We start from the raw sequence: 18,646 nt of genomic DNA on the forward strand, positions 1-18,646 counted from the left end.
TCGTTGATGCCGCCACAATTATTTACGGCATATTACACATGTAATTAATGAAATACCTTCAGTTAGCTATAACATAATGCAAGTAATTCTTAAGATATTGTTTATCTAAAATAAAGAAATCGTGACAAAAAAAATTATCTTATCTATCGTGGAACTCCACTATAGCGATCTCTTGTTTTGATTTTAAATGCCAAAAATTGTAGTCCCTAAAAGTATCAAAATTGCCGCTTCTGAACTAAATTTATTTCCCAGGCCAATTACCTATTTTTAACATTTTAGTGCCTTATCCACAATAGTCTTGAGTATTTGGAATTGAAACTCATTTTAATACCCGTAGAGTAAAAGAGTATACTAGATGTAACTGGTAGAAGGAAGCGTTTCCGACCTCATAGAGTATATATGTATATTCTTTTGAACTATCGAATCTAAAATGTGTCGGAACAAATACGTAGGGCAAGTTTTTTACACGCCCACTCTAACGCCCACAAACCGCCAAGTTTTTTATCGATCAGCTAGAAACTTTCGCAGACTATTGTCCTCAACCGCCCAAAGCATTGTAAAAAGTTTTGATTTTTTGTTTGTGTTATTATTGGCCTTGACAATTTTTATTCGTATACCAAGAAATTGCCCAAAACTGCCACGCCCAAGCTTTTGAAACCTATTTATTTGGTTTTATTGTGTTTCCCAATTTGTATCGATATGCCAGAAAAATGTTAAAATTTCTTGTTCTCACTTCCCCTACGTGAGTTACGGGTATTTGATAGTCTGGGAACTTGACTATAGGATTCTGCCTAACTTCTAAAGAGTCCATGATTCGCAAAACAGGTTTTCGTTCAACGCGCGTTCTATTAACCTATTTTGTTGACTCCAGAGGCATTATTTGTTGATTTTTGGCGTATGATTTGTTTTAAAGTGAAAAAATATGTGTTTACAATTTCCCATAATCTAAATCATTGTTTTTAAATAAGGGTGTTATTATTTCTTTTTTTATTACCTAAAAAACTTCTGTTTTAAATATAGGAGGTTCCTTAATACATATTGTTTGATACCTGGAGAACCAAGCCTAATGTTGCACTGCAACTGCAATATCAATTCTGCAAACTCTATAACTAAAAATTTAGATATGAAAGTCTGCACATATAAGAACAATAACTTTTAAGTACAAGAAGTAAGCTATTGCATTTATCAGAGCTCTAAGTGGTTCAGTGTCAATGGTCTATAATTAAATATTCCAGTATACCGGCTCTCATCTCTGAGACATCGATAGTTGTTATATTTTTGATTGTATTCTTTATCGTGCGTTGAATGCCGGTAATGTCATTTAATTGAATTTGGTGTGCTTAATAAAAAAAACTGATACTGTGTCCTTTTTATGACAATTTTGTCAGTACAGTTCATCTAAAGAATCGCTTTCCGTATACTAATTACCCTTTGTACCTCTACACTCCACCATCTTCCCATACAAAAGGCGTGTCGAAACACTGCCGGAATGTGTACCTGGGGAATCAAGTTTTCTAGTGTACACACGTAATTTTGGGCCACTGGGCGTTGATAACAGTGTTATTTGTAAGAAATATATCGTGAATTTGCTAATTGAAATTTCAATGCGTTGTTCATGGACTGCATTTAGACAATAAGCTGCCCTATTTAATTTAAGGATCGGTGCCTACATAACTATGTATTCATCGTTCATTTGGTATTAGGTGATGTGTGTTTTAGAGAGGGTATGAGAAGAAAAGAAGTTACAAGGGGTGAGTGACACAAAAGTTGTAAGTTAGGGGTTGGTCACGAGCGCGGTATTCTGTATGCTGGGTGCTAAGTCATCGCATCAGTAAGAGAGACCACACTTTATTTTATTTGTCGGAAACTAATACATTATAATAGCTGTATAGAATAAACAAAGTACCCCAAGTACGTAATTATATACAAGGTGCTTATTCTTAAGTACAAAGAGCATTCGTACCATTAGGCAAATTGCACAGCTATCATTCCCATAAGCATACGTATGTATACCAAATGCAATTTCGATCTTTTCTGTGTATTGCAGAAAATCCAGCAAGGGCTGAACTACGAATATATTGTTACCAACATTCGACTTGGGTCTGGCCAAATGTGGCTAAACGAGGAAGTCTTTTAGCTTAAAGCTGGATAAAACCTTGACATGACCGCACACATAACCAAGGAATTAAGTGGATTCATAGAGTGAGTTCAAGTTCTCTATCTAGTTCCATATCATCCGTCTACTTCTCATCGGCTTTCGTGGCACCGAGCTCCTTCTCATTGCGCGAGATTGCTGTTGCACCGGGTTTCATTTCGCTTCAAAAAGGGACAAGATTGCAACTACCATGGCGGCTCAGGTCACACCAAAGATCGCTACTAGCATTAACTCGAAAGGGTCTAACCAGAAAAAAAATCCAGCACATCACGATATGTCTGAACAATCCAAAGTCAATGAATCAACGCTACCATTATCCGAAGATCCGAGGACACTGCAATTGGCATTGGAACTATCATTGGTCGGATTTAACGACAATCAAAATTGCTATGCGCAGCCTGCGCAACCGCTACCAATGCCCCTAAGTGCAAGAAGTGACTTTGAAATAGGGACCATCAACAGCACGCTACCAATTCCATCGGCAACGAACTGTCTTCTGTTACCGAATGCCGGCGCCGTCAGTTCAGAAGATCGATCTAAGAAGTCGCAAAATATGACCGAATGTGTTCCAGTCCCCAGTTCTGAACATGTAGCGGAAATAGTGGGCAGGCAGGGTAAGCATTTTATAAATTAGATTATACTTATTGTTTAGTCATGTTCAATCGTTGCACATGAGATTTGCTACCATAAGTTTTTTGTTTAAATATATATATATGTATGTAATTGCCATTAAGTGGTCAAAAAATGGAAAGGAAATTGGTACACCCGTATACCTTATAAATTTTTAATCGGGATCGATACCACCTAGTCCACCTGGCCGAGTCCGTCTTCATATATATACATATATATACATATAATATATATACATTATATATAATATATTACATATATATATATATACATTATATATATATATATATACATTATATGTCCATATATGTCCGTCCCTACGAACGTCGAGATCTCAGGAATAATAAAATATGGAAAGTTGGATTAAGCGTGCTCATAGACTGAGCGCAAGTTAGTATCGCCCTTACTTTTGACAAATGTTTTGATTTTTATTCGTTTTATTGGTTGTCTTGCCAATTTTTATCGGCCACTTCGACCACGCCCCTAATAGCACCTACAATCCGCCCAAAACAGTCACACACTTTTGTAAACAAATTTTTTTTCTCCAATTTCTATCGATATGCCATGCCAGAGATATAATACAATTTCTCGTTCGCCTTCCACTAGCAGAGTAACGGGTATCTGATAGTTTTCATTTGATTCTTCCACTTTCCAAATCAATTTGTCGAAGACTGCTTTAACGACCAGAAACTGCGAAAAGCTGTCAAGTCCTCGAATCTGCCTGCTTAATCTTTAATCACTGTTCATGGTCAGACTGGCTAGTGATTCAAATAAAAAATATAAATGTATAGGTCGCAATAAGTTTCTTTCTACCTGTTACATTCACGCTGTTCATGTACACAATATAATTATATACATATTAAGCATATGTTTATATTCAGTTTTCTAACCAGCACAACATGCTCCATCTTTAAAATTTTGTTTAAATTTTAGTTGTTAGGTTCACTATGTATGTATATATGGTATTTGTAAACAATGTTAAAGATCCGACAACAACAAGATTTTCATGTCTTCGTATATATGTCGCGAAGCTGCCTTTTTTCTGTTCAGTTTTTAACACTCGTGCAGATTGACCTTTCCTAAGCAAATTATGCAATGAAATAACATTAAATGGAAATAAGTATCAGCAAATTTTTTGCTGGCGTCAAGGTTCGTGTAAGTGCAATTGTATGTTTAGTTCCTTTATAATTTTTTTGGGTTAGGCTATGGTCTAGATTTGGTAGTGCTTTTTTTAAAATTACGGTTATAGTATCGATTGAATGCCTTGTTTATAACTATAGTTATTTTATACCTATCTGTTTAAGACAGATAATGGTGTTAAATAAATGCGACTGCCGTCCACAGTGATCAAAGTCCGTAAAAATAAGTTTAAATATATATAATTTATGAATACCCTCTTTCCATTTTAGGGTGCAAAATTAAAGCTTTGAGAGCCAAAACCAACACTTACATCAAGACACCAGTTCGAGGAGAGGAGCCTGTGTTCGTTGTGACTGGTCGTAAGGAAGATGTAAACAAGGCTAAACGTGAAATACTCTCCGCTGCCGACCACTTTAGCCTAATTCGCGCATCACGTAAGCCTGTAAGTGATAGTCAGAACAATGGAATGGTAGGAAGTGCGAATAGCTCCGGTGGTGGTGCAGTTCCCCGCATGTCAGGTCCCCCTTGTATGCCTGGACAGGTTACCATACAGGTACGTGTACCCTATCGGGTAGTTGGACTCGTTGTTGGGCCAAAAGGTGCTACCATCAAACATATTCAACAAGAGACGCAAACTTACATTGTGACACCATCGCGAGAAAAGGAACCAATTTTTGAAGTGACTGGCTTGCCAGACAACGTTGATACTGCACGAAAGCAAATAGAAGCTCATATTGCCCTTAGAACTGGGAGCGGATCTGGAAGTGGTGATGCTATTACTATGCAAATTAGTGATTCGGTTGAGACTAAAGAATACGCGTCACTGCCTTCATTAACTCAAATTTTAAATGATGATTTAAATTCGGAAATTCTATCGTCCATATACAAAAATTCCCTTGCGTCTACGCAGGAGTATACAAATAATTCAATGAAGACGGTTGTAAACGTAAGCAATTCAGTGAAACTTGTGCAAGGACATCATACTGGGAACTGTTTTCAAAAATCAGAGTTTGCTGAGATGGAAATGGCAGCAAATATAACAGCAACAGATATATTAGACAAACGTCTTCCTGTAAATGAAGTTTCGGTGCCTTTGGCCAAAGCTAATGCTGCTAATATTGTTTTTCGCACTACGTCTAGTAAAACATTGTCTTTCTGTCCTCCCACATCTACATCGGCATCGTTTCATTCCAACTGTAATGCAAATATTTTAACAAGATCTTGTTCATCTGCTTCTTCTACCACTTCTACAAAGAGTACCAACAATAGCGCCAATACACCTCCAGAAATATTAAATATATGGAAAAGTATTAGTGATTCAATTGACGTTGACGAGGGTATAGGGGACTCTCCTAGTATTTGGAACCAACCGGCAAATATCATACCCACAGCTCACTGCTCGCCCACAATATCAATTAGTCCTACCGACTCACTTTTAGGTATGGGTGAACATTCTGCAAACCAACAAAATCTGAAACATGCTAAAGAGCCCACTATGTCTAATATCCCCCAGAAGATAAAAGCCATTCAAGTGCAATCTAACGCAGAAAATTTTTTTGTTCATCGGGAATGCTATGTATGTAATGAAAATACTGTTACCACGGCTTTGGTTCCTTGTGGTCACAATATGTTTTGTATGGAGTGCGCTAATCACATCTGTCTTTCTATGGATGCAGTTTGTCCGGTTTGTAATTCTATTGTTTACCATGCAATGCGGATTTTAGGATAATTTGAATTTTCAGTATTTAATATTTGTCAGTTTTTAGTTAGTCGGTTACACATCTAGTCGTGGCTTCCGTGAAGTCTATTAACATTAGTTGAACATTCAGGGATTAAAGGGATTCCTTAATTTAAAATTAACTGCTGTCTATAATAAACCAATTCCAGGAATATTTTTAAATTTTCTGGGGACAAGACACAAATTTAATATTATAATTTTTTTAAACGTGATGTCAACTTTATATAACGTTTGGCGATTCTCTTTTAAAATATTTTAAACAGCATTTTACAAGTCTTTGACAATTTTTAAAACTGGGCAATACTTTAAGTTCAAATAATGAATATTGTGAAGAAATAATTTTTAATAATACGGCCAGTTGTTGCGGTTTTATTAAGTGAATATTCTCATACTGATTTTATAAACATAATATCAATTTCTAAAAAATCGTATTGCTTATCAGTACTCCAAATATTGAATATTATAGTTATTTTTTCTTAAATCAATCCATATTCAAACAAAAAGTGAGTTTTGGCTAGTAGTCCGTTTTGACTTTCCAAAAAATCAGTAGGACTTCGGTTCGGTTCAGCCATAATAGGAATACCCCTTTAAACCATTTTAAAAAGTTTACGAAGTTATATTCAACAGCTTTCATCTAATACAGTTTTCAACGAAAAGTATAACTATATACTTTCTTTCTACAGAGAGTATGACATTTTATTTTGAAGTTTGCTCTGTCTTACAGAAATCTTCATCCCATGGAACAGCTCAAAAAGAAACTTTTGGAAATGAGCGAATAAAAAAGTTATGTTGTTATACCCCGTTACTAGTAGAAGGATTAGTATACGTGAATCGTTGAAAAGTATTTAACAGGCAGATAGAAAAATTTTTTTTATGTGTATATTAATTTTTGTCAAGCCAACTCCGACGTCTACACAACTCGCGACTCTAGAACTTGCACATCTTTCATTTGTTTTATATTTTGTAATCTTATTAGTGGTCTGTTCGCATCGCTCAAATCGCAAGAGCTAACTTCCCGGCTGCGACTTAGAAAACTTTTGGAGGCATATCGATATGAGTTGTCAAATAAAATTAAAATGAAAAAATTCAAATTGTTTTCCTGAACATTCTATATTCGATAAATACCGAAATACGGGCGAATATGGCGAGATCAACTATTAAAAAATATATACATAGTTACTATATATATAGGGTCGAAAACGTTTCCTTCTATATGCTACATACTTTTCAACGAATCTAGTATACATCCCATACTTTTACAAATAACGGATATAAAAATTGTTCTGTGTTTTAGGGAGACATCTATAAAATAAATAAATATACTATAAATTAATATTTATATAAGTAGAAAGTTAAAAAAAGCGTGTAGCTAAAACATTTCATAGTTTGAACCTTATATTAAGAGGCTCTAACAAACAGTAAATATTTTAATTTAACGAAAATAATACCAAACCCAATTTCTATTGAAGACCTTAGTGATGAATTTTAATAGTATAAACAATGAACATAAGTATACTGGGTAATTATATTTTAATATTATTTTGTAAAGGGTAAATATTCGTATTTTTTTTTTATTTTAAGAAACGTGAATCTATATTCGTTTTTGATTATAAAAAATGAAAGCAAAATCGTTTTTAATAGGAAATATATCGATTTTATTTTTACTAGTGGACGTTCTCCCATAAAAATGTTAAATGTGTATAAATCTGACATTATTTTTTAGTCAATTTCTATAATCTATATTCCAAAAATAATTTAAAGAATTGTCTCAGTTCTGGTTTAAATGCTTAACAGGGCTTCATACTGGTTACATCAAATACATTTTGTAACAAAGTGAGACCTTTAAAAACTTACGCTGATGGGAACCCAAAAATTTTGATTACGGCGCACAAATTGCGAATTTGGTCAAAAAATAATTCATTGAAGATAGCGTTCCGTAAAACTAAATCTGTAATTTGAAAAATGCTTTCTTATCCTAACGACATTAAAAAGCAAACGGCAACTAATTTGCTGAAAGCCCAGGGTATGTCTTAAAATTAAACCTTATGCGTTAACAAATTTATATTTTTAATTATTTAAATTTTGAAAAGGTTATTGCAAAATAATAAAATGTTGAAAACTCACATTTATATTTATAACATTGCGTGCGAAATAACATGTGTATATGTAAATACGTATATGGTATATATGGTAGCAAGTTATAAACACTATCCTTTTTCGTATATCATCGTTGAAAAAATAACAAAATTTTTCCAAATGCTTCTTATACCATAGTTATTTCCAACTTTTAGGAGCTTTTTTATTGAAACCAGCTTCAGGGATAATTTTCTTGACCGGTTTTGGCATCCGTACATCGTACGTAATCAAATTTTGGGACCGGATCAATGTAAATTCTTTCATGTTATACAGTGATATCAGACAATGTTAATATGTTTTAGCATAATTTCTCTATTATTGACTTTCTGTATTTTTAAGTAAATGTGGGTCACTGAGCTTTTAAATGGTTAAAAAATAATTGGCAAAGTGATTTCCAGCTACATAGAATTTATACTTTTAAAAGATACGGAGAAATCGATAGAATTTAGGCAAACTAACAAACTGCCGAAAAACATATAAACTATAAATTATTTTTTAGACCCAATTTAATTAGTTAGTTTGTACCTTAAGTAAATATTGTGGTTAACGGAGATAAGTATGTAATTATTTTATTTAATTTGAGTTTTTCATATAAATTGCCCTTTTATATCCGTCTGATTGTTGACGTTGTGAAATTCGTGGTCTATTATAGCTGAAGATTTGGGATTCAGCTTACAAATATTTTAAAGAAAATATTGTTGGGTTTATTATTGGCACGCATAAAACTTTAAAAATCGAATAATTATTCCAAAATTTTGATATAAAACATATGAACAAGGTCAATGGCATGCCAACAACGTGTTGGCATCTACCGGCGAGTGGAAATTAAGATTCCGATATATTTTTTTTATTTTAACAATTAGAATTAATCTTGTACATATTTTAGCAATAGTCCGTTTCCAATATCGGAAACCCATATTTATTAATACTGTGGATGGAAAATTATGCGACCACTAATTCTGAAATTTGTGACGCTTAGGTAAATTATTGACCATGGTTCTATTTAGAATGTTTTGGAAGTCTCTTAGGGACTAAACTTTTTGTTTATATGAAGTTGCCTACTTTTTATTTACGTTTTTGAGCAAACTTTTTCTTTAGACTTCTGTCAATTAAACATTAAAATAACATTTTTTAAATACTTTTAATGAACATTTTGTTGTAATTTTAGGTTGCACAAATAATTAAGTCTCGATTTTACTGTTCCCCATGTGCAATTTTTAATTAGCCTATAACATAAGCCATCAAAACAACTATTTATAAACAACAAACATGATGAAAAATATATTGTATACTTTATGATACTAACTCTCTGAAATATTTAAATCGACTGATAAATTAGCAATAATATTAAGATCGGACACATTATATATATATATATATATATAATACAATAGATCAAGTAAAAAAATCCAAAAGTTATATATACTTAAATCTACGATATATGACCCACATGTGACAACTACCTTTAAAAACTTACGATTAATGTGAATAAAAAGACTTATATATTATAGTCAATCATATTTAATATTTATAATACAATGCGAGTTGCGTGGAATGTTATAAAACCAAACGTATTTCGGTTCGGTTTAAAATTGGATGTTTAATATTAGAATTTTTGTTATACCTTTGTTTTAAAATTTTGTACTGTGCTTCAAGGTTAAATGAATCAATCGAAAATTTGTAATAGCGGCTGGCTTATATAAATTTAAATGTATAAACTTTTAACATAAAATCTTTAAGGTCAAAATTTCAAACGAGTGAGACTAAATAATTTATTAATCGCACAAAATAAACCTCTTACATTATTTATGAGATATACCTAGAACAATTTTATTTCATAAACAAATTTTTTAAAAATATATTGTGCATTTATATATACATACTATATAATTATATATACGTAATACTTAGCCCTAAATAATATTCTTCATAAGATAGCATAATGTTGTTCCCATTCATATGAAAAAGAATAAGTATTTCCAAATAATATACATAGAGCATATTAATCTGTAAAAATCCATTACTTAATGGTTTTTACAAAGGTAAAACGATATCTATGGTGCTTATAACAAACTTCAACCATAATTATTGTTTAATGAAAAAAACACGCATATAACATTGAAAATAAATTCACGGAAAATTAAAGATGGGAAATATGGATACCCAACAGTCGAGTTCAGATTAAATTACGGACTTAGGCAATTGAGACATTTTTATTTCTGAAAAAATCGAAAATCAATATCATCAAAATTGCAATTTATAGTAAATATTTTAAAATGTTTTTACCTGAAAGTGTTCCGTACATATTTTGTTACAAATTAATGTTTATGTTATTTTATTATTTTAGAATAGCGCAAAAAATTGTGCAACAATAAAATGTTAATTCCAATAAAGACGTAAAGAATGTACATTATATTTATTTTCAGCAAGTTTAACATTTTGGTGGCGTATTTATTTCGGCTAACCGTTTGGTTCTGCATTAAATACTATTGTGCTACGCTCAAATAAAAGATTAAATAGTCTTCAAAAAATATAATTTGTAGGAATTGGTACATACGTACAAACAAAAAGAGAAGTAAATATTTTTGTACACAGTTTGTAAGGACTTGCATTTAACTTATAATTGGCGGCTAATACATTTACAACGAATGTTTTACTAATTCAAACGAGGTATTACTTTAATTGCGAAACAAAAACAAATAATCAATGCAAAACAACAACAATAAGAATAAATATATATGGAAAGTATAAATACATTCACCTAATTTAAAATTTATAATTATAAGTATAATACAAAAGTAAATAAAATAAAAGTAAGCGCCCAATAACATAAACAATATTCAAAATATGAAAATATCCGTATTGTGTTCGACAGAAAGTAATATATCTTAAAGTACATTTCATATATCGACTCAGATCGGCATTTCCATTTTACTGATTAGTATTCATATTAAAAGGCCAACTTCAGAACCGAGACCCCTAAGTTTATATGAGAAATATTTATGGAAATATAAGTATATCAATTTATATAGTAATGTATCACTAAATGGTTATATAATAAATTTTTCGGAAATAAATTTGTTGGCTTATTAGTAGGAGGGAGTTGACATTTTGAGTTTATACCGAAAGCTTAATTGAACCGATATTTAATTAAAATAAAAAATCAAGAGAACTCCTTAGACGTGTAATCCGGAAAAGATCGTATGACTCCTTGGCGATATATACTATAGTACTCCTTAGCGCGCCTGTGTTTTTTGTCAAAACGCAGTAACTTTTTTCAAGGGTTTACATCTTCACCCACTCTATATTCGGAATGTCACACGACCATTTCACGATTATCGCCTATAAGTGCTTACCTACCATCAGTTGATGTTGGAGCACTTCTCAAAATTATATTTATTGGCAACATAAATGGTTAGGGGGGGAAATTAGTTGGGTAGGCCGGAATTGGAGAATCTCTTGTGTGTTTTAGCTAAGAAGGAATAGTTCAAACTAGTTTATGACTCCTAAGTACTCTTGAAAACGTTTAGAAGCCAATTCCGCGACAAGTATAGGTGTTTATAGAAGATTCGAAAAGAACGCATTAGAAAAAGAAATTCTTTGGCACTTAAGCATGCATTCGAGCTTATATCGTAGGAACTAATCGGAATATGTTTCAAAACTAACCTATTCTAGCATATTTTGTTAAAGCACAATATAAAGATGGAGATATAGTGAGCGCTGTAGCGCCAATGCGCTGCATTGCTACTTGTATATCTCTATTTCTCTGACACGTTATTTAACTTCTAATGATTTTCAAATAGGTTCTGTGTGCTTGGCGAAACTTAAGGCTAGCCTCTGTTCGAATCAATATAATTCAGACAATTCCTTACTTGTCTTGAAAAGAACAGCATTTAGAAGTCTCGTTTGCACACGCACGAATCCGTTCACTGTAAAATATTCTCTATGCTATGAATATGATAGGATATGACCATCTTTATACATTTAGCTGTGTATCCAAATTAGGTAATCACACAGCCGTAAATGATCCACATGTAGCCATTCAGACTATATTTGTCTTACGGTGCCATTTGTTATTCATTCGATTTTTATCAAAACTTAAGGTACTTAGTTTATTTTAACCTTGTATTTCTTTATGCGTCATACAATCATTTTATATAAAACGATTATTTTTTGTTTGCTTTTCATTTGTAATTTGTAATGCACATTTTAAAAGATATTGCTTGGCTCTATATTTATCTTATAAGGTAATGTAGGAATTCATTTTTACATATATATATATTTTTTTCAATTTTTACTGTTTTTAATTGCGATCTATTTATTCATTTGGGAATCATCAGAATGCAATCTGGCCTATTTTACATTTAAAAGGTGTAAATTTTATATAAAATCTGAGAATTGTACTTTAAACTAGCGTTCTTAAACAGATCAATATTCCTTTGCGTTAATTTATTTACATACCATATGTATTAGATCTATTTTTAAGGGACACTTTCAAATTTTGTTCGCTAAGAACAGCTGCAACCCTCGACAGACATATTTGGTATAACACTTAAAACCAGATTATGGTTATCATCAAAATATAACAAACTTAAGGAACTCATTTTTGTCGGCGAGCAACACGGTGTGGCCGATGTCGTTAAGGCTGCTAAATGTGTATGGGGATATTGCTCTAGGTAACCAACTTTGCAATCACCACTGCAGAAGTATGCGTCAAAGGACGTTGGTGCTACAACGAAATGCCATCCAAAGCTGGTGAAATTAACTTTAAGGGGATATCGACAACAGCGCATGTCATGATCATTTTCTGTGCAGTCCATATATACGCTGCGCTTTCTCCGATGCTTTTTTTGCGACCCAATTTCTATGTGAACAGTCTGAAATATTTAAAATATATGTAGTAGAGTAAGTATTCAACTTCATTATAAATGGCATGGCGTCTAACCAATGGATTTTTCGATGTGTTGTCTGTGGTCACCACTAATGTCTTCATCCAGGTTTCTGCGCCCTTTATTAGAATTTCCTGCGTCATATTAGACCCTAGATTACCAAGCAGAGACTTTAAGTCCACAGCAACCCATCGTCCAAGTCCTGAGGGAATACTATGTCGAAACTCAAACATTTTGACTTTCGGAGTAAAGCTTGTTGTATTTGCAACCCTAATAGCGCGGTGAATAGTCACAACAATATCTTTACGTGGCTGTTTTTTAATTTCTTCAAGAAGTCCAGGTTGATGAGCACTTATCCAATCCCAACCACGTAAATATAGATGAAGGGTAGCGTAAGACAAATCAGAGTAGCTACTGTCAATTTGAAATCGAAAAACATCGACCTTGCGATTGTGTCGAACATGAGGTTGAATTTCTAGAAGAACGAAAATATAAATGAAAAATATTAATTTTTCTATTGAAAATTTGAAATTTGATTTCTTAAAAGCAAAATTTGGTATTGATTAATGTTTCTTGTAAACAGAAAATCTTCTGTATGTTAAAGGTGTATGCTACTTGTTTTTTACTTCGTCAAGACTTTAAGAATTGTGACAATTCTTATTTGAAAATACACTCCGGTAATCAATTTTAGGAAAACAATTGCTAAACACAGAGGATAAGTCATATGTATTTTCTACCTTGCTTATTAAAGAAAAAAGTCCGAAGTCTAACCCCATAACCAAATCGGGACCAAAAAAGCTAGAAATATTAGATAAATTATGCAGATTCTAATGATGTATGTTTCTTATTTTCAAAAAGTCTAGAAATATATTCATACAGATTCTAGTGACGTATATTTGCTTTTTTACTTCTCGTTAGCTCTCCTTGTCTATACCTCCCTTTTTCAATACTCTTAAATATAATATCTTCTCCTACCCAATATCTTCTTATATCTATATCTATTTTAAAAATGCTGTTTACTTACCTTCGGGAAAGATGTAAATACTGCTGATGTGAGACAAAATACTTTCGTACTCCTCATCGTTGGTATTAATGGGAATGTCCGATTTTTTAGCTTGATTTTTATTCAAATCTACCAAAAATTCATTAACAGTGTTAGCATCATCTCCCTGCATTTGGGAGGATGAACTTTCATCAGAAAAATCAGTCATTATGTGGCCGCCATAAGTGTCATTTATAGATAAATGAGATTCGTCAATGTTTTCCATGCGATTCCAAACAGTATTTTTTGAAGATGCATTATAATCTCTATAAAAGTTATCTATTATATTTTGTGGTACTGAAATTGGTTTTGTTATATTGGGAAGTTTTTTTAAATTCAAGCGCATAAGTATGTGCATTTTAATCGATTCTATACTATCCACTTTAGCTTTCTCACGCAACTGACGTTGTAGCATACTTTCTATATTTATTAAGGTATTGCGATACAAAGATACACTTTGAACTCTTGATAGATCTCCATGCTCTGATACCTTTGCTAAAGGGGTACTTTTTTTCCCCTGTTTACTTTGTACTTTCATTTGAAATATTCCCATATTTTCATTTATTTTATCATCCGCCGATATTGAAGAAGAATCATTTTTTTCTGATAGTACGTTTGCACTATTGCTTGTTTCGTTACTCAACATAACCATTTCCGGACTAACGCCGTTGGAAGAATTACTGAAGTTTTTAATTTCTGGCTGAGCATAAGCATTGACTGCAGTCGATAAAATTAAGAGTACGGTGACCGTGACATATCGAGTTACACGGAAATTACCTCTCTTATGTCCAAGAATATTCATTCGCCCGATATTTATGTTTTTTGAGTCAAAATTAAATCTGTAAGAACCTGGAAACTGGATTTCGTTGGAGTTTACTTCTATGTGAACTGTTGTCTCTGATGGGTTCTGTCGATTTTTTCTCTTTAGGGTTCTATGATGTTGATCATGGGTTTTATATTTTCTCCAACCGCAGAATGAGTTGGCCAGCATGATTTTTGATCAAACCGTTGATGAATGCTGAAAAGGTATTGTATTTATAAATATACTTGATATATTTTAAAATAAGATAAAATAAAAATTATTTATTTATGGAGACGGCAGCTGGTGATCTTGTCATCCAATCAAAAATCAATACCTTGGCTCTTGTTGGCCTTATTTTACAGTTCTTTTAAATCAAATCGCGAAGTCCAAGCTGTGATGATTACTTTTTGTACGTTACGTTCAAATGACGGCTAAATTTTTTCTCCTATTAATTTTGTTAAATAATCTGCCTTATTTGATTCATTAGGGTTCCCACGGCAATGCTTTAAATAGAGAAAGGCAAAGCTATGCGGAGAAAAAAGAAAAGCGGACCCCTTTAAACAAAGCATTAGCACGGAAGTCAATGATGAACGTTCGTAAGGAAATACAAAAAAAAAAAAAAAAATTGAATAGCTTACGACACCAAAATGACTGACCGCCTCTAACTTCAAAAATCTTCAAATTGTTAGCAAAATTCGGACAATATAATATTTCGGTTTTAAATTGTTAGACTTTGGACATATCATATAGCTTATGAAAAAATTATAGACTCGTTGTTTTCAAATAAAAAGAGTTCTTCTTCGGTATGCACATTTTTTTGAAAATATATAATTTAGGTTTTTAATTGATCAAAATCAGTCGACCATACACATATATACCTGCCATAGGGAAAAATATATGGTTCAGGAAAAACTCTGTCAATTGCAAAACCATTTATCGTCACAAATCGGCACGGTGAGGGTGCGATCGTCATTTCATTTTTAATTGATTTGTAAGCTCATGAAAATTTTAAAACTCGGAATACTTTCTGCACCCCATTAAAAACTTGTTTCAGGCAACGAAAAAACTTACTTTGAATATAGTAAAAGTCGAAAATCCTGCAGCACCGGATATATTGATTTTTTAAAAACTGAAGCTACAACCCATCGTATCTGCATTGTTTGATGCGCCTTGGAAGCGCGATGCGCCAGCAGAAAACGACCACCCTAATGTGCACACAGTCGTAAAAGTTAGTTTAAGCTACATATGTACATGCACATATGCAAAGCCCGTTCATAAAAGTTTCACATGAGTCCTCTTGATGACCACTATTGTATTCAATTAAAACCATTTATAAACATAATAAATTATTGTGCTCTTGAACTTCAGTTCATCGCTGGAAGTGCATTATTCCCCTTTTACAAACAGAGCAACGTAAATGAGATATATCATATGTATGTACATACGTAAATTATACATCTTAATTTACCAATATAAATAGTATGCATATAAGCACATATGTACATTTGTAAATCTGTGTATATACAAAGTTATACATACGTAAATGTACATTTATTTTAGCAATAACAAACTTTTTAAACACCTACCAATTGTACATAAGTAGATATATACTTATCTATCGGTATTTGTTTTATTTTTATACACTTGTACAACCAAAATCTATTTTGAATTTAGGCAATTGTGTGTTTTAACATAGGTATAGTATGTACTTATTAAATGTTTTATATTGAAGTAACAGTGGGCCTACGGTTTCGAACATTATTCACTTGCAACCCGCTTTTGTTAAATTTAGTATTCATTGTCCAAAAACACATAGTTTGAAATAATTGTGTATTCAATTGCGCACTAAATAATAATCATATATTTCTCATAGAGAACCAATATTTGGAAACCCGCAGAGATTCTGTACTGCTGACTGTGCGATTGAACGACGAAGTGGAACTGAAAGCAGCTGATCAGTTGCGATCGGATACATACGGCGCACCGGCAATTTCGTTTTAGTTGGCATAACAGGCCGCTTTTAAAAATGTATCTGCTGAAACGCATTCCAAGAGTAAATTTTTTAAATTACCATATTACAATTTAAGAAACATTTTATTTTAACATTGCCAATGTCGTTAATCATTACCTGTTGTAAATTTAATCCTTAGGCCGTGTTAACTTTTATAAATTATGAGTTTGGAGATATATACATACAGTCTTTATCTATCACCCTCTACAAAATTGTAATTCCTGGCAAATAATTTAAAAATGCCGCCCGGTATTTTAGCTTCAAAGATTTAGAACAGAGTGGTGTGACAGAAAGCAACTATATAAGGTATATTTTTATTAGCAGGATTTGATTTGTTATTATAATTTTGGTTTAATAGTTGTTTGTTTTTATTTCACAAAATTGAGCGCTTCTATTTAACAAGAGTTACATACGTATTAATTACTACTCGAATGACTACATGTTGATACAAAGGAATTTTTAAAATTTATCCGAAATTCTGCAGAATTTTGTGTTTCAAATTAAAGGCAAAAATTTCGTTACTCTTCAATAGAAAATAATCAATAAAAAGTACCCAAAGCACTTACATAAATATGCAAAAATAAATTTATGTGTATAAGAAATACTTATATTAAATCAAGTATATTATTGAATAAATTTAATAATGCATTATACATATAATTTATGCCTATTAAAAAAGTTTTGTAAGAAGGCAATCTGGGAACTCCATAAATAGGGGAGGGATAATTACCACGATATTTTTTCCAGATAAGCTGTCGATATATCGACGTCCGTACGAATGTTAAAGCCTTTCCACACATGCATTTATCAGTTTCCTATAGGTTTTCACACTGTACAAACTTTTTTTAGTGCTTTTCATCACCAATACTGTTGTTTTACTTAAAAATGGTAATTGGAAAGGAAAAGACTATTTTTATATGTTAACAACAAAGTACCTGATTAGAAACTATTTATTGGTTGGGGTTGTAAGCTACTTATTTTTTCCATTCTGCTTAACAACTTACGATTTCTTTCGGTTATAATAAAAATGAAATAAAATAATTTCAACAAGTGCGTCAATTTGCTTATAGCTACGCACATATAGACGGTAATCGTGCGATAGAGTTAATATTACGAAAATAGCGATCAAGCCCACCTGGAGCCATATTTATCTATGTATAAAAATGGTGATTTTGATGATGATTTGATCAACTGATAAATACAAAATTAAAAGAATTCATGATCAATAACAAAAATTCATTATTTGTTTCTATTATTTCCACTACGTTGTAAACTTCTGACGGAAAACGATATATGCACTGCAATGGGTTAACAATAGGAAACAATTAAGTTGGCTTTCAAAAAATGTTCACATTTTCAATGAGTAGATTATTTTTAATAATTAATAACTTATTAATGGACTGATTCTTTAAGTCTGCTCAATTGTCAATTACTTATATCTCTGAAATTATTTATTTACAACATCGCATTTTTGAAAATAACGCACTCTCTACGCAATCACTGGTATTGGGCTGCCATACCAATTTCTATATATGTTAAGAGTTGCCATTTGTATTTTTATTCACGACGAGAGTTGCCATCCTGATACGAGCAGATGTTTGCTGGTGACCAATCGATAATACAAAATACCAAAATACACAGAAAATAAACATTAAAATATTGTTCGACTCGTACAAAACAATGTGTGACCATCATAGTTATAAACTTATCTAAGAATATCTTTGTAATAATAATATCTCTTATAAGAAACAAAATACAAAATATATTACTAAGGACAATTTATCCATCAGATCAAAAAATGCGGTATATTACATTTTGTCCCTAGGGTGTGTTGATTTCAGTAAAATGCAACGCAGTGAAGGATACATGTGCGACCATGTGAAATATAGATATGTATATATATTTTATAAATATTATTAACTACTAACTAAACCCATCTACATGAAACAAAGTCCTCTTAGGGAGTATATAAGTCGAAATAATGATTATGATTCGAAAGTATTTTAATAAGGCTTTGACCGTAATTAATTTTGGACTTGCTTTAACCAAAATCGGACGACTGTCAAATCGACGACTATGAATGGTCGGAAATTTAATTGAAAA

At 32.2% G+C, this 18,646-nt stretch overlaps 2 protein-coding genes across 7 annotated transcripts; one reads left to right on the forward strand and one right to left on the reverse strand.

Moving 5' to 3' along the window:
- Window positions 1–1,331: 1,331 nt before the first annotated feature.
- Window positions 1,332–17,179, forward strand: LOC6619478 (RNA-binding protein MEX3D). Of its 5 annotated transcripts, none has more exons than XM_002043657.2 (4): window positions 1,332–1,566; window positions 2,048–2,769; window positions 4,195–5,364; window positions 6,388–8,429. In XM_002043657.2, the coding sequence occupies exons 2-4, from the start codon at window positions 2,346–2,348 to the stop codon at window positions 6,432–6,434; spliced, it is 1,641 nt and encodes a 546-aa protein (XP_002043693.2). In that variant the 5' UTR covers window positions 1,332–1,566; window positions 2,048–2,345; the 3' UTR covers window positions 6,435–8,429. The 5 variants fall into 5 exon arrangements, 4 of the variants coding, with proteins under 4 accessions (XP_002043693.2, XP_032579980.1, XP_032579982.1 ...); XM_032724091.1 differs by lacking the exon at window positions 6,388–8,429 and adding an exon at window positions 16,406–16,743 and having other exon boundaries at window positions 1,335–1,566; window positions 4,195–4,367; XM_032724089.1 differs by having other exon boundaries at window positions 4,195–8,429.
- On the reverse strand, window positions 11,885–16,406 carry LOC6619479 (growth/differentiation factor 8). 2 transcript variants are annotated; one of them, XM_032724092.1, is made up of 4 exons: window positions 16,119–16,406; window positions 13,713–14,748; window positions 12,745–13,163; window positions 11,885–12,676 (listed from the first exon to the last, which is right to left on the reverse strand). In XM_032724092.1, the coding sequence occupies exons 2-4, from the start codon at window positions 14,719–14,721 to the stop codon at window positions 12,308–12,310; spliced, it is 1,797 nt and encodes a 598-aa protein (XP_032579983.1). In that variant the 5' UTR covers window positions 14,722–14,748; window positions 16,119–16,406; the 3' UTR covers window positions 11,885–12,307. The 2 variants fall into 2 exon arrangements, with proteins under 2 accessions (XP_032579983.1, XP_002043694.1); XM_002043658.2 differs by lacking the exon at window positions 16,119–16,406 and adding an exon at window positions 15,604–15,693.
- Window positions 17,180–18,646: the final 1,467 nt, after the last annotated feature.

The sequence above is a fragment of the Drosophila sechellia genome, chromosome 4 (genome assembly GCF_004382195.2).
Source record: "Drosophila sechellia strain sech25 chromosome 4, ASM438219v1, whole genome shotgun sequence".
Classification (NCBI taxonomy): Eukaryota; Metazoa; Arthropoda; class Insecta; order Diptera; family Drosophilidae; genus Drosophila; species Drosophila sechellia.